The 13,588-nt window shown below is 44.2% G+C and overlaps 1 protein-coding gene across 2 annotated transcripts in view; it reads left to right on the top strand.

Moving 5' to 3' along the window:
* Positions 1-594: 594 nt before the first annotated feature.
* The window catches only part of SLC12A2 (solute carrier family 12 member 2), a 48,113-nt gene continuing 35,119 nt past the window's right edge, over positions 595-13,588 (top strand). For both annotated transcript variants that reach the window (XM_079995341.1, XM_079995340.1), the window contains exons 1-2: positions 595-1,424; positions 12,922-13,041. In XM_079995341.1, coding sequence (XP_079851467.1) covers positions 774-1,424; positions 12,922-13,041 — 771 coding nt within the window. In that variant the 5' untranslated portion in view covers positions 595-773. The remainder of the gene's footprint in view (positions 1,425-12,921; positions 13,042-13,588) is intronic.

Here is a 13,588-nt window from a genome sequence, read left to right as displayed (position 1 = left end):
CGAGGCGGCTCCTTTAAAAGCCGAGTTCCCCCACCACCGCCCTCAGAGCCGTGAGGCGATTGGCTGAGCGCGGCCCGCTCTTTCCTCTCGCGCGGCGGCGGCGGCGGCCGAGGGGCCCGTTGGTGTCGCCTGGCGGCTGGGCTGCGCCTCGGAGCACCTCTGAGGAGGAGGAGGAGGAGGAGGAGGCGACACCCGCCCACCTCTACACGGAGCGCCCCCGCGCTCGCCCCTTCAGACGCCGCGCGAACCTGCGTGTGGGAAACGAGGGCGGCGGCGCCCCCTCCCGCCTTTCCCCCTCAGCGGCCGCCCGTTTTCGAGGCTTGTGACGTCGGCGGCTCCCTCAGGCAGCGGCTGGCGGGAGGGAGGGAGGGAGGGAGGAGTCGTGAGGGGACGGCGGCGCTGGCGCTTCTTCTTCTTCTTCTTCCCGGAAGGCTGCGGCGAGGCTGTGTGGAAGCCTCGGCTCGAGGGGCCGCATCTTGGCGGGGGAAGCGTGAGGCAGGCGGGAGCCGCTGCCGGCCAAGAGCATCACCGTCCTCATCATCACCTGGCGCGGAGGGCGGGCGGGCGGGGAGGGGCCGCGGGGCGGTTGCCTCGCTGAGGAGGCGCGGCGTGTGGCGTTGCCTCCGGAGTGCGGCATATAGTGTCGCCCAGCAGCGGCGCGGCGCCGCTCGGTAGTTTAAAGCGCCCTCAGGAGTAGCAGCAGAACCAGCCGCCTTCCAAGCCGCTCCTCGCCCGGCTCCGCGTGAGGAGGAGCAGCAGCAGCAGCAGCAGCCATGAAAGGGAAGCAGCAGCCGCCTCACACGCCGCCTCCGCCGCCCGGCGCCGGCTCTCCTCTGCCGAAAGACGACGCCGACGAAGCGCCTCGCTTCCCAGCCAGCGACGGCGATGCCGGCGGAACGGGCGCCCCTGCGGAGCCCGGCACCGCGCCGGCTCCCGCCTCGGCTGCCGGCGACGGGCTGGCTCTCCGACCGCTGGGTCCGACGCCGAGCCAGAGCCGCTTCCAGGTGGACCTGGTGGCCGAGAATGCGGGGCGAGCGGCCGCCGTGGGGGAAGAAGAGGCCCCCAAACCCCCCGGGGAGGGGAAAGGCGGCGAGGAAGCCAAAGGCCGGTTCCGGGTGAACTTCGTGGACCCTTCGGCCGGCGACGACAGCTCGGGGGAGCCCGGCGGCGAAGGCTGCAACGTGAGCTTCCAGAACGGGGGCGACACGGTGCTGAGCGAGGGGAGCCTGCATTCCGGCGGCGGCTCCGGGGGCCACCATCACTACTACTACGACACCCACACCAACACCTACTACCTGCGCACCTTCGGACACAACACCATCGACGCCGTGCCCAGGATAGACTATTACCGCCACACGGCCTCCGGACTCGGGGAGAAGCTCATCCGGCCCAGCCTGGCGGAGCTGCACGACGAGCTGGACAAGGTGAGAGGGATGCGCAGCCGGCGGGCGAGCTACGTGCGCGGCTGCGTTTGGCAGAGGATCGCGGGGCAGGCGCAAGAGGGTGCCTTTGGCAGAAACGCCGAAAGCAGGTCTCGCAAGCCTGGGTTGCGGCGCCGTGCAGAACTGCAGAGGCATCTTCTTCTTTGGCGATCCTTCGTAGCCGAGTAAGATTGTCTTCCATAAACACGGTTTTGACTTTCAGGAGTCGTAGATGCGACAGCAACCCGCGAGCTAACTTAATCCCCGTGTCTAAAAGATCTTTGACAGGCGGGTTTCGGTCTATGCCAGCCTTGTTGTTGGACTACAGTTCCCATCATCCCCAGCCAGCATAGCCGGTGGTCGGGGAGGATGGGAGCTGTAGTTAAACAGCATGTGGGAGGAAGAAACTGCCTTGCACTTTACCAGTTTGCTATTTTGCTATGCTACACGCTCTGGAGTTGCAGCCTGCTGCGATTAGGCACACGTGCTTTATTTTTATATTTCTTTAAAGCAAGAGACGTCTGGTAGACTTTGCTATGCATGGGTAAAGGGGCTACATACAGGCTGATTCAATGCTCTGGTGTTGGTATAGACTAGATAAACCCCCCCTATGGGCTGCCAAAACTAGCTCAGCTTAAGTAAGGAGTGCTAACCTTATGTCATTGTCCTTCCTTAATTCTTTGCACATGAACTTGGCCTTCTCAGGTACACGTGGAAAATACTGTACTTTTATCTAATTCTTCCATCTGCTTTGTGTATGTGTTGTCTGCTGTCCCAAGTGCACATGGGAGCATGAAACAACATGTGCTTATATATCTACAAAAGTAACTGGATCATTTGCAGCTGAATATCTGCAAATGAAAAAGCATGGCAAACTACTTGCTGTTAATTTCCTAAGCGGTGATAACACCAACAAAGATGAGTATTTACCTCTTGTGAACGCCATCCCTCTTTCCTTCCTGTTTATTTTCAGCAGAAGTTTCTTGCACGGGGTCAGCTGGGGAGAACGTGAAGCAAGCCCCAACTAGGGATCAATCAAAGGTCACCTTGAGATAGGCCAAAGGAAATTAATTTGTCTCTGCTTTTATAAACATAGCATCTGGGTACCACCATCACCCCTTATCTAAGTACTGGAATTATTCAGTGACACAAACTGTTTGCCATATTGCATAGATTAGGCTTAAAATAATTCAACTTTATTTTTTGTTCTCTTGTAAAGGCACTTGTTTACATCATGCTTCTCTTTATGGGCTGCTGCATTCTGCATAAACTTGCATGTGTGATTGCCTCCTCGCTATCCTCAGGAATGATTTCAGCTTCTTTTTAACTGTCTTCATCCGTTTAGTATTAGTGCTTTATTAACTGTTCCTAGAATCCTAATGCTTCCTGTGGTGTTCACAACCTGGTTTTTAAAAGTAGGGACTAGGCTTTGTTTTAAAGGGTATTTGTTACTGATTCTCACACAAGACAACTGAAGGTGCTTTGTTAATTTCCTGACTTTTAACAGTAGATCAGAATTAAATACCCTCTTCAATTTTTTGACATACTGTGGGAAAAGGTAACCTAACACAAGAAACTTTGTTTTTAAATTTTCTTAAGTGTAAAATACATTTATTAGGAAATCCAGCAATAAAGTTTTTGTTTTTTTGATTGTTTTCATTTCTTCAGACCTATGTCCTTTAGATAGAAAACAACCCCATTTTCTCACCTGGTAGAAATGGTTAGTACATTTTAAAGAAGCATCTTACATAAATAAATAAACACACATTTGAATATAATTAACTAAATTCCTATCACATGTTTCAGTTTAAATGATACATCTGTTATCTACCGCATATACCTATACCTACCTGCAGGTACATGGTGACATCACTCTTTAAAATGGGACGTCTGTTTCTTAAAGAGGCATATATACCTTCATCTGTCACTTATCTGTAAGACGTTTCCTATATTATGATGAAAATCCCAGAAAGAGAAGATTGTGATATTTTTAACCCCAGTAACGTGTTCACTTTTCCCAGTAGAGTAAGTTGCATGTTCAGATGTTCTGTTGGAAACCTTCACTGACTAATAGGATGAATTATAAACATATAAACGCATGCTAAAGTATGGGCTTCAACCATTCAATGCCTGACTTGACCACTTATTGAAAATTTTAAACAACAATAATTTAAAGATGGGAAGATGTTTCTGATACATCCAATTCACTCCTTTAAATTTCAGTGAATAAACAATAGTGCAGTAACTTAGCAATATATTGTAAATACCAGGTATTTACTCCTGACTGTTTACAATATGTTGTATGTTTAGTGTATGTAGATTAAAAAAAAAAGAATTGAAATGTTTTTTAAAAATTTGGATGGCTTGTTTAAAACCAGTTTAAAATGCTGCATGCTGCAAGACCTAGCAGCTGTGTCAGTTGTGTTTTCAGTAGTGATTGAAGTACCTGAAGCCATATTCAACCTGGCATATGGCCCCATGGTTAGTAGGTAACCATTGACTAGGTTGTGAAGAATGAAAAGAATTAGTGTTGTGTGTAAGTAGAAGAGTCTTTGCAAAGCACAACGAGGCAGGACCCTTAGCAAATACAGTGGTACCTTGGGTTACATACGCTTCAGGTTACAGACTCCGCTAACCCAGAAATAGTACCTCGGGTTAAGAACTTTGCTTCAGGAGGAGAACAAAAATTGTGCTCCGGCGGCGCAGCAGCAGTGAGAGGCCCCATTAGCTAAAGTGGTGCTTCAGGTTAAGAACAGTTTCAAGTTACCGTAAGTACAGACCTCCGGAACAAATTAAGTACTTAACCCGAGGTACCACTGTACATCCTTTCACAACTTTGAGGAAGTTCAGAAATGTAGGTTCTTTTTTTTAAAAAAAAGAATACTTGTGCATCTTGTGTACTGCTGAAAGATTATACTCGCACTGGCAGGTTACCTTTTCAAGCTGCTAAAATTATAGTACAGGGGTAGTCAACCTTTTTATACCTATCACACACTAATGCATCTTTCTCGATGGTGAAATTTGCTTACCACCCACCAGTGCTCGATGGAAGGAGGATTCAGCTTGTGCCATAGAACCCCCTACCACCCACTTAGAATCCTGAAACGCCCACTAGTGGGCGGTAGGGACCAGATTGGCAACCCCTGTTATAGCATACCTTAAGTATAGTTGGTGGTCAGTTTGTATCTAACCCACAAACACCCTGTGATGACTTTGAAAACTGGCCAAGGAGGTAGTTGCGAAAGGAATCTTCATAGCACATGTTGGAGACCTCTTGAGGCAATAGCCATTGTAACCTTTCCCACTGTGGCCTCGTTCACCTGTGACAGTAAATCAGGGTCAAAACAAATGATGGCTTACTGGGAGCTGGTGCACCAACCCCCTCCCTGCATTTGCCACACCCAGAGGAAACTAGAGATAGGTGTAAACTAGGTCTTGTGGATTATTTCTCTCCAAGCCATGAAAACAAGCCAAGAACTCCGGGAGGAAGGGGATGGGTTTTAGCTGAGTAGCGTGCACCAGCGCACTTGCTTGTTCTGTGACTTACTCTTATATGTGAACCAGGCTAGTCTTTGCTTCCTTTTCCATCATTTCAAGGGGTGGAAGGTGAGCAAGAAGTTATAGCAATCCTGAGGAGCCATTAACTATATGTGCCAGTGTAATTTTGGTAGATTGGAATAACTTGGGGGTTTTCATGAAAACAAAGAAATACTAGTAACTTTGGCCTGTACCTATGCATTCCTTCCATAGGGGCATAGTTCATTTTTATCTCAATTTTCTAATATGGGAATAAAGTGCCTTACCATCATTAAAATGGAGCAGTAGTAAGACACCAGAAAGTAAAACATTAACTCACAGTGCTGATGAAAGAGGCTGGCTTGACTCATCACAATGATAGTGTCATCCATGATATGCGTGGGAAAATTTCTATTTTACAAAAAAAAAAAATCAATTGCTTTTTACTGTGGAAAATTTTCTGTTTTATAAGTTCATGAATAAGAGTGAATGAATGTCAACTGCAAATAAATATTAGATATGTTTGACAGTTAAAGTATTTTTTCCCTTTGTTGACCAACAAACAAGCATGCTAAATTAGATCACTCTCTAGGGAGTCAGAAAATTTCATACACACACACACACACACACACACAAAATTCCCTGCAAATTATTGGAATTTGCATTGGAAGTGCAATGTTATATCATGACTGCTGTTCACTGCTATGTTGAACACTTCACCATCTAGGACAGGAAGGAGTTTTTGCCTCCCCCCACTCTTGTCCCATTATATGGGACGCGGGTGGCACTGTGGGTTAAACCACAGAGCCTAGGGCTTGCCGATCGGAAGGTCGGCGGTTTGAATACCTGCGACGGGGTGAGCTCCCGTTGCTCGGTCCCTGCTCCTGCCCAACTAGCAGTTCGAAAGCATGTCAAAGTACAAGTAGATAAATAGGTACCATTCTGGCAGGAAGGTAAACGGTGTTTCCGTGTGCTGCTCTGGTTCGCCAGAAGCGGCTTAGTCATGCTGGCCACGTGACCCGGAGGCTGTATGCCGGCTCCCTCGGCCAATAAAGCGAGATGAGTGCCGCAACCCCAGAGTCGGCCACGACTGGACCTAATGGTCAGGGGTCCCTTTACCTTTACCTTTACCTTTTACTCTTGTCCCATATTGCACCCTATTTAATTGCTTCAATTGAATTCAGTGGGAAGCACTGAGAACTGATCCCACTTCTAATGTGTTTAACCCTGCTAGAATCTTGTGCGTACCTTTTAAAGCAGTGAAAAGTAGTGTAGGGAATGTGCCTGCCCATTCTAGATAGGACCAACAGCACATTCCTACCATGGTTAGAAGAGATGCTGCAGCTCTGCAGTGAATGATTGCTGTGCCTTCAGTTGTCAAGAGGGGAGGGACTAAGCTCAGTGGCAGAATGGCAAGCTTTGCTTGTAGAAGTTCCTAAGTTCAATCAGTTGTGTAGGACTGGGAAAGATCCCTGGTGCCAGTCAATGTGTAGATAATACTGAGGGTATATGGACCAATGGTCTGATTGTGACTGTGGCAGAATTCAGTGTTCTTATTCTGGTAATGCTTTGCCTACCATTTCCCAGCTCTTGCAGGCGATGACAAAGATGCTGGATGACTTCAAATTAAGAGGCACAATTTGACACTTTGGCTGCTCACCTGGGGGTAACTGCTTCTTAGTGAATATATTCACTAAGCATGGCTGCCATAATGGTGCAAATGGGGCTTTATGCAGTTCCATAGTTAATTCCAATCAACTTGTGCAGTCATAGTTGGGCTGAATGTTGATAGTAACATTCAGTATATATAATATAGCTTGTAATACATTTGCATTGATCTCCTAACTAATAAACACTTTATGATCATATCTTTTCATATTGTTGAGTTTGGGATAGTAAGTAAAACACATATTATCACAGTCTTTTGGACACAAAAGTTCCACACTTAATCCTAAAGCTGATGGATTAGATGGATGGAAAGAGTAACAAAATGTACTTAAAGTATTTTGTTAACATTGCTGTTGGCTCCATTATAATTCTAGAACATGGTAGAAGTAATTTAACTGTTCAGCTAGAGACATAAAAGGCAATTATGTCAAGTTGTGGTATGAGACCTATATTTCATTAGCATTGTCTGCTGTCTCTGAGTCTCTTGAGGCTGCAGCCCAGTATGCACTGACATGGAAGTACACTAAGTCCCATTGAACTCTGGTGGCCTTACCACTGGGTAGGCATGTGTAGGATTGAGCTGGGCATGTAAATGCCTTCAAAAGCATTTTCAATAAATTGCTTGAGAGAGAGGCATATTTAACTGCATGATAAAACAGCCAAACTATATAATTCTGTGGATCTTATCTAATGATGGCCTTTTCAGGGGACAAGCAGCCAGATTGGGAGCAATGTTTACTTTACTTTCCCCCACTATTTATTCATTTTACCTTTTAATGTTTATGAATGTGAGATCTCCTTGACCTTAAGATTCAAATCTTGGAGTAAGAATCTTTGGGCCATGGGGGTCATTTTCAAATAAACTTCTCTACTGGTTTTAAGGCGCTGTGTTCTTATGGCAAGGGAGATGGTGGAGGAGGATAGATCTTTTATTGATATAAAAATGAATTGCTGGGTGAAGTTGGCTGATATTTTTGAAATTTATTCATAACCTATGTGATGAGACAGAGGAGGTGGTCAATAGTGCTACCAAAAAAAATCCAACTTGGGAATGGAGATTTATTCCCCAGGCACAGTTTGGAATTAAGCTCTGGGTGAATAGAATTGGTTTTATGAGTAGCTATTCCCATGTCTGAAAATTATTTATTTGTATGGAGGATATGTACCATATTGTAGGTTTTCTGTATTGGTGTGTTTGAAGTAATGCTTTTGAATGAAAAGTTTGGAAAACACCATAAGACATCAAACCTTAACTGTTATGGCTAAAAGTAGTTGCCATTAAAGGTAAAGGTAAAGGTACCCCTGCCCGTACGGGCCAGTCTTGACAGACTCTGGGGTTGTGCGCCCATCTCACTTAAGAGGCCAGGGGCCAGCGCTGTCCGGAGACACTTCCGGGTCACGTGGCCAGCGTGACATCGCTGCTCTGGCGAGCCAGAGCCGCACACGGAAACGCTGTTTACCTTCCCGCTGGTAAGCGGTCCCTATTTATCTACTTGCACCCGGAGGTGCTTTCGAACTGCTAGGTTGGCAGGCGCTGGGACCGAGCAGCGGGAGCGCACCCCGCCGCAGGGATTCGAACCGCCGACCTTTCAATCGGCAAGTCCTAGGCGCTGAGGCTTTAACCCACAGCGCCACCTGCGTCCCATTAGGATCCTTTAAACTTTCATTCTGTTGAGACATTCACAGGCTGTCTCCCAGTGTATTCTTGAGTGGTGTTTGTAGAGCAGATGTATGGCAACAATCCTTGTGTAAAGAAGATCCTAGATGTATCTTCAAATTTGTATAATGTGAGTGTCTAAGCACAACAGACTTTTCAAAAGTACTGCAATAGATGCTCCTAAAGCAGCTAGGTCATAAAACAAATGGAGTAAAACAATCACAAAGGTGCCAAATTCCAACCACACTCATAGGAATTTATGTGTGTTCTCTTTAGTTATATGATTCTCTTCTCTTCCCACCCTGCACCTCTTATCATATTAAATGACTTTGAATGGTGTGTTGTGTGTAAGTGTAACTGGCTGTTTAACCCATTCCTTCATTGCTGTTTTGTCTGCTCAGAGTAACCCCTCCTTCCAGATACTTTTCATCACATGCTGCTTTTTCTTCCTCAGCTGCTTTACATGATAAAAGAGAAGATTAGGGTGGAGGTGGAAAGTGGAATAATAGGAACAACATGAAATCTGTCCTTCTGTCTGGGAATGCAGAGAAAAACTTTCAGTTTGAGGATGGGAGAAAAATGTTTGATCTGCACTTAGGGCGAATGTTGTCATGATAACCTGGTTGAGAAGAGGAAGGTTGGCCTGCAGAACTATGTGCAAATGAGGAGGTGTTGAGGATTAATGCAAGGCCAAGAACTGAAATATTAACTTGATGGCTCATAAAGTCTTACAACTGACTACAAAGTTTTCTAGTAACTAATGTCCGAGAATTAACAAGTGGGAAATCTGTTTAAGGGGCTGTATTACTAAGCAAATTATAGCTAATGAAGCCCTGAGTACAGTAAATCTGTATCGTCACAGTTTGATTTGTCAAGCTGCTTGCTCAGGGAGGAAAGTCTGTAAAAGTACTATTCTTGGGTGAGATAGAGTTCAAGTTTGAACTAGAACTTTGGGGGGGCATGTAGTGCCATAGGAGGGACACAGGTAGCGCTGTGGGTAAAACCTCAGTGCCTAGGACTTGCCGATCGCATGGTTGGCAGTTCGAATCCCCGTGGCGGGGTGGGCTCCCGTCGTTCGGTCCCAGCTCCTGCCCACCTAGCAGTTCGACAGCACCCTTAAGTGCAAGTAGATAAATAGGTACTGCTTTATAGCGGGAAGGTAAACGGCGTTTCCATGTGCTGCGCTGGTGCTGGCTCGCCAGAGCAGCTTCGTCACGCTGGCCACGTGACCCGGAAGTGTCTCCGGACAGCGCTGGCCCCCGGCCTCTTAAGTGAGATGGGCGCACAACCCTAGAGTCGGACACAACTGGCCCGTACAGGCAGGGGTACCTTTACCTTTACCTATGTAGTGCCATAAATTAGAACAAGAGCCCTTTCTACACCTATGGCTAAAAGTGTGAACAGAACTTAACAACTCTTTCAGAAATAAATATATTCCAGTGTGATTGACCATGATCCTTGGAAACTGACTTATGCCCAGGATACTTCTTAAGGAGCTTTTTCAAAGGTCCTGAGTGCTGGATAGCTCAGTTGGTGGATAAACTTATCTGCAGCTTTTTCTCTCACAGTACTATACTTAGCAGCCTTTTGTTCCTGGCGGCAGGAGATCCATCAGTAGACTTGAATTTTCTGTTTTCCTGTATTGAATGGGGCTCTAACCATTGTGTGGCAGCAGAGAAGATTCTGTTGTGGTGCTTACTTGACGTTATATTAGAAATACTCGTGCATAGAAGAGCTGCATTTAGAGGAACAGAACTTGGATGTGACTACTCATCCTCTTATCTCTTTGCCTTAAATAATGAGCAACCAAATAGCATTTTTATGTTCAATGCATGCATTCTTAAAGGTAAAGGGATCCCTGACCATTAGGTCCAGTCGTGGCTGACTCTGGGGTTGCGGCGCTCATCTCGCTTTATTGGCCGAGGGAGCTGGCGTACAGCTTCCGGGTTCATGTGGCCAGAATGACTAAGCTGCTTCTGGCGAACCAGAGCAGTGTACGGAAACACCGTTTACCTTCCTGCCAGAGTGGTACCTATTTATCTACTTGTGCTTTGACGTGCTTTCGAACTGCTAGGTTGGCAGGAGCAGGGACTGAGCAACGGGAGCTCACCCCATCGCGGGGATTCACACCGCCAACCTTCTGATCGGCAAGTCTTAGGCTCTGTGGTTTAACCCACAGCGCCACTCGCGTCCCTTGCATGCATTCTTACAATACTCTAAATTAGTCAAAAATTATTACTATTATAGGACAGGTATGGAGGAGGCTAAGTGATAAGAGCCTCTGCAACTTAACTCACTTAGCCACTATTTTGGGCCCCCTCTTACACGTCACCAGCACAGCAATATGTTTTGATTCACTGTGTTTGTATTATACATAAATAGGACAGAAAGGTAAGTGGTTGCATTTAGTAATTTTAAAACTTGAGGTGTTTTTTTTAAAAATGTCACTTGATCTGTGGGAGGCAACCCTCCCCTCCATCTCCCCCCCAAAAGAGCACTCTGGCAGTAAATAACATGAAGAACCTGCTAAAAAAGTTCTGAACATATAATAACCAAGAAAAATATCCCATTTACAAGATAATAATGCAGAAACTAGGGGTGGTATTAAATTAAATTTTACTCAGAGTAGGCCCATTAAAAATAATGTCTCTAACCTTAAGTAAAACATAGCTGAATGCCAACCATCGTCGGTAATACTGCACATCATACAAGGTAATGTATGTTGTGAAATCTTGACATTTGTCACACCGCCACATACGTGAATAATGCCTCAGTGTTTTCATTCTGAGTACTGTTCTATTAAAAGGTATCCACTTACTTCAATATTCTATGCATTTATATTTACATAGGTAACACATACATAATGCAATGTTGTCTTTTATTCATGTAACAATAATACTATGCTGATTTTATAGTTGATAATTCTTTTACTATGTCTATATAATTGTTCCATGAAAGTCTAATACTTGGGTCAGGGTACTGTGCATAATTGTACATCAGTTACAACAAGAATATTTTTTTTATGTTAACATATCAAGAGTTGACTAAATTACAGCACAATCCTATGCATATCTAGTTTCACAAAATGGTAAGCCATGGGTTCCTCCCCTCAAACCATGAGTTAATCATGAGTTGCCCTGTAGATGATGAACAAACTGATTTGTTTTGTTTTCTAGTTGCTCTTGCACCATGCCTTTGTAGTTTGGTAAGCATCTGTGGTGGAGGGGTAAAAAAAATCATGCTTAAGGAAAGATGTTGGACTCACAAAGAAGAGCAAGCCACAGGTGTTTTTCCTTTTTTTGAAACCCAAGCGTTGTAAGCCAACAACAAACCATGGTTAATATCCGGGTAGAGTCTACTTAGAGCACTAAGTCATGGTTTACTAAACAATGGTTTAGTGTTATGTGCTAACCAGGTCTGATACTAGAATGATTAGAACACATGTTGCCAAACATTAGCAGTTTTATTTTTTGGGTTTTTTTTTTTTTTTGCTAAAAGCCTGAATATTTTCTAGTTCTTTAAAATTAAAATGTTCTGGCATTTTTTTTGCATAATTTCATTTCACCAAGTAGTCCAAATCTTCCCATCGCTCCTAAATTTTAATTTGGTCTATCTAGATTCCATTTTGCTCTGTTAGAAGCTAGTAAGTATTATATCATCTGTGCTGTGGCACTAGTGAGTGACCTGTGACATCCTGATTTTGTGTATTGTCATAAATAGTTCTTTTTAAATGTCATGCCATCAATTTTAACTGACTGCACAACTAGTTAAAATTTGGGGAGGAGGAATTTTCTATCCCAGGCCAGTTCTTTCAAGACTTACAAAGATTTTTCCTGGACTTACAAGCCCTTGCGATGAGGACTTACAAGCCCTTGCAATGAGGGTATAAAGATCATTTTCTGCCTTTTTGAATGATAGCATCAATTGGAATTTTTTTCTTTGGTATCTGGCTGAAGTATCTGAGTCCAGAACAGATGCCTTTTTCTACATTTATGGAATGTAGCCTAATGAGGGGGAATTCAGCCATTTTAACATTATGGTATGCTGTTGTATTAATGCAGTAACTTTCCATACTGGATAGAAATTATGTTTGGCTGATCAGTTGCTTTCATTTTTTTCCATTAATACATATTAATTAGCTTTATGCCATGTTTGGTATTACTTTTTGCTGGCCAAGCTTTAAATTTAACCTTGTGTGGAGGAGAATTACACAGTATTCCCTGAGCAACTCTCCCGTGGGATCCAATGATCCTCAGAAGCAGACATTGCTTCTGGTTCATTTCACTTTTACCCTCTTGTTGAAGTGTTATTCCTCCAAATCTAGAATCTGATAAAGTCCACAAAATACACAAGCACAGCTAAGTTTTTATATGCCAGTGCTTTTGAAAAATGTGATGATATGAAGGCATCTTTATTCATCTTGTATGTGCTTCAAACCTTTACGTTTAATTAACCAACTTGACAGTTACCAAGATTGTGGATGAAAATAGCCTTTTTCATTAACTTGTTCCTTCAGCTTGCATGCAAATGCAATTCTGAAACATAGGTAATATTTAGATCAGTAGGATCTAAATGTACTTAGGATTGCAACTTTAAGCAGAGGCTCAGTAGGTTTCCGTTTCATCCAACCCACACCTTCTGATTGTTGTTTTACTACAGGAACCGTTTGAGGATGGATATGCAAATGGAGAAGAAGGAACTCCTACGGGAGATGCCACTGCTACTTACACTGCTGAAAGTAAAGGGATTGTCAAGTTTGGCTGGATTAAAGGTGTATTGGTAAGTATAACTTTGGTAATGATGAACCCATCTGTGGTATTTTCTTAGTAACTGATGAAGCAACAATTGAATATGTCTACTTGCATATATATTGCAAATTTTTTAAAAAAGAAAGAGCAAAATAATTGATTAACGTGTAGTAGATACAAAGTTTCTGTTTTTCTGTTTCTGCTACTCTTGTTGTTGTTTTAAAAAAAGAAATATGTATCAAGATACATTTGCCTTTGTCTCCCTCAACTCTTTTTATTACTGTGCCCTAAAATGATTTAGGACATTCATGAATGGCCAAACACTTTCTCTCTTCCTGCTGTTCCTTAACTCAAAGATAAACGCTGGCTCATCTTTGAGTGTCTAGCAAATTAAATTTCATTCCTTCAGACACTTTACTAAGAGGCAAATCCCATTTAACTTGGTGGACCTTGCTTCTGAGAAAATCTTATTAGGACTGGCTGTAAGGTGAAGAATAATGAAAAGGCATTCATGTTACTTAAGGCAGCCTTGTATTGCAAGCAGGTCCCAGGACATCGTTTGTTAGACGGGCGTTTGC

Source organism: Podarcis cretensis (assembly GCF_951804945.1).
Source record: "Podarcis cretensis genome assembly, chromosome: 11".
In the NCBI taxonomy this organism is placed as follows: Eukaryota; Metazoa; Chordata; class Lepidosauria; order Squamata; family Lacertidae; genus Podarcis; species Podarcis cretensis.
This window is presented reverse-complemented; position numbering and strand designations above follow the sequence as displayed.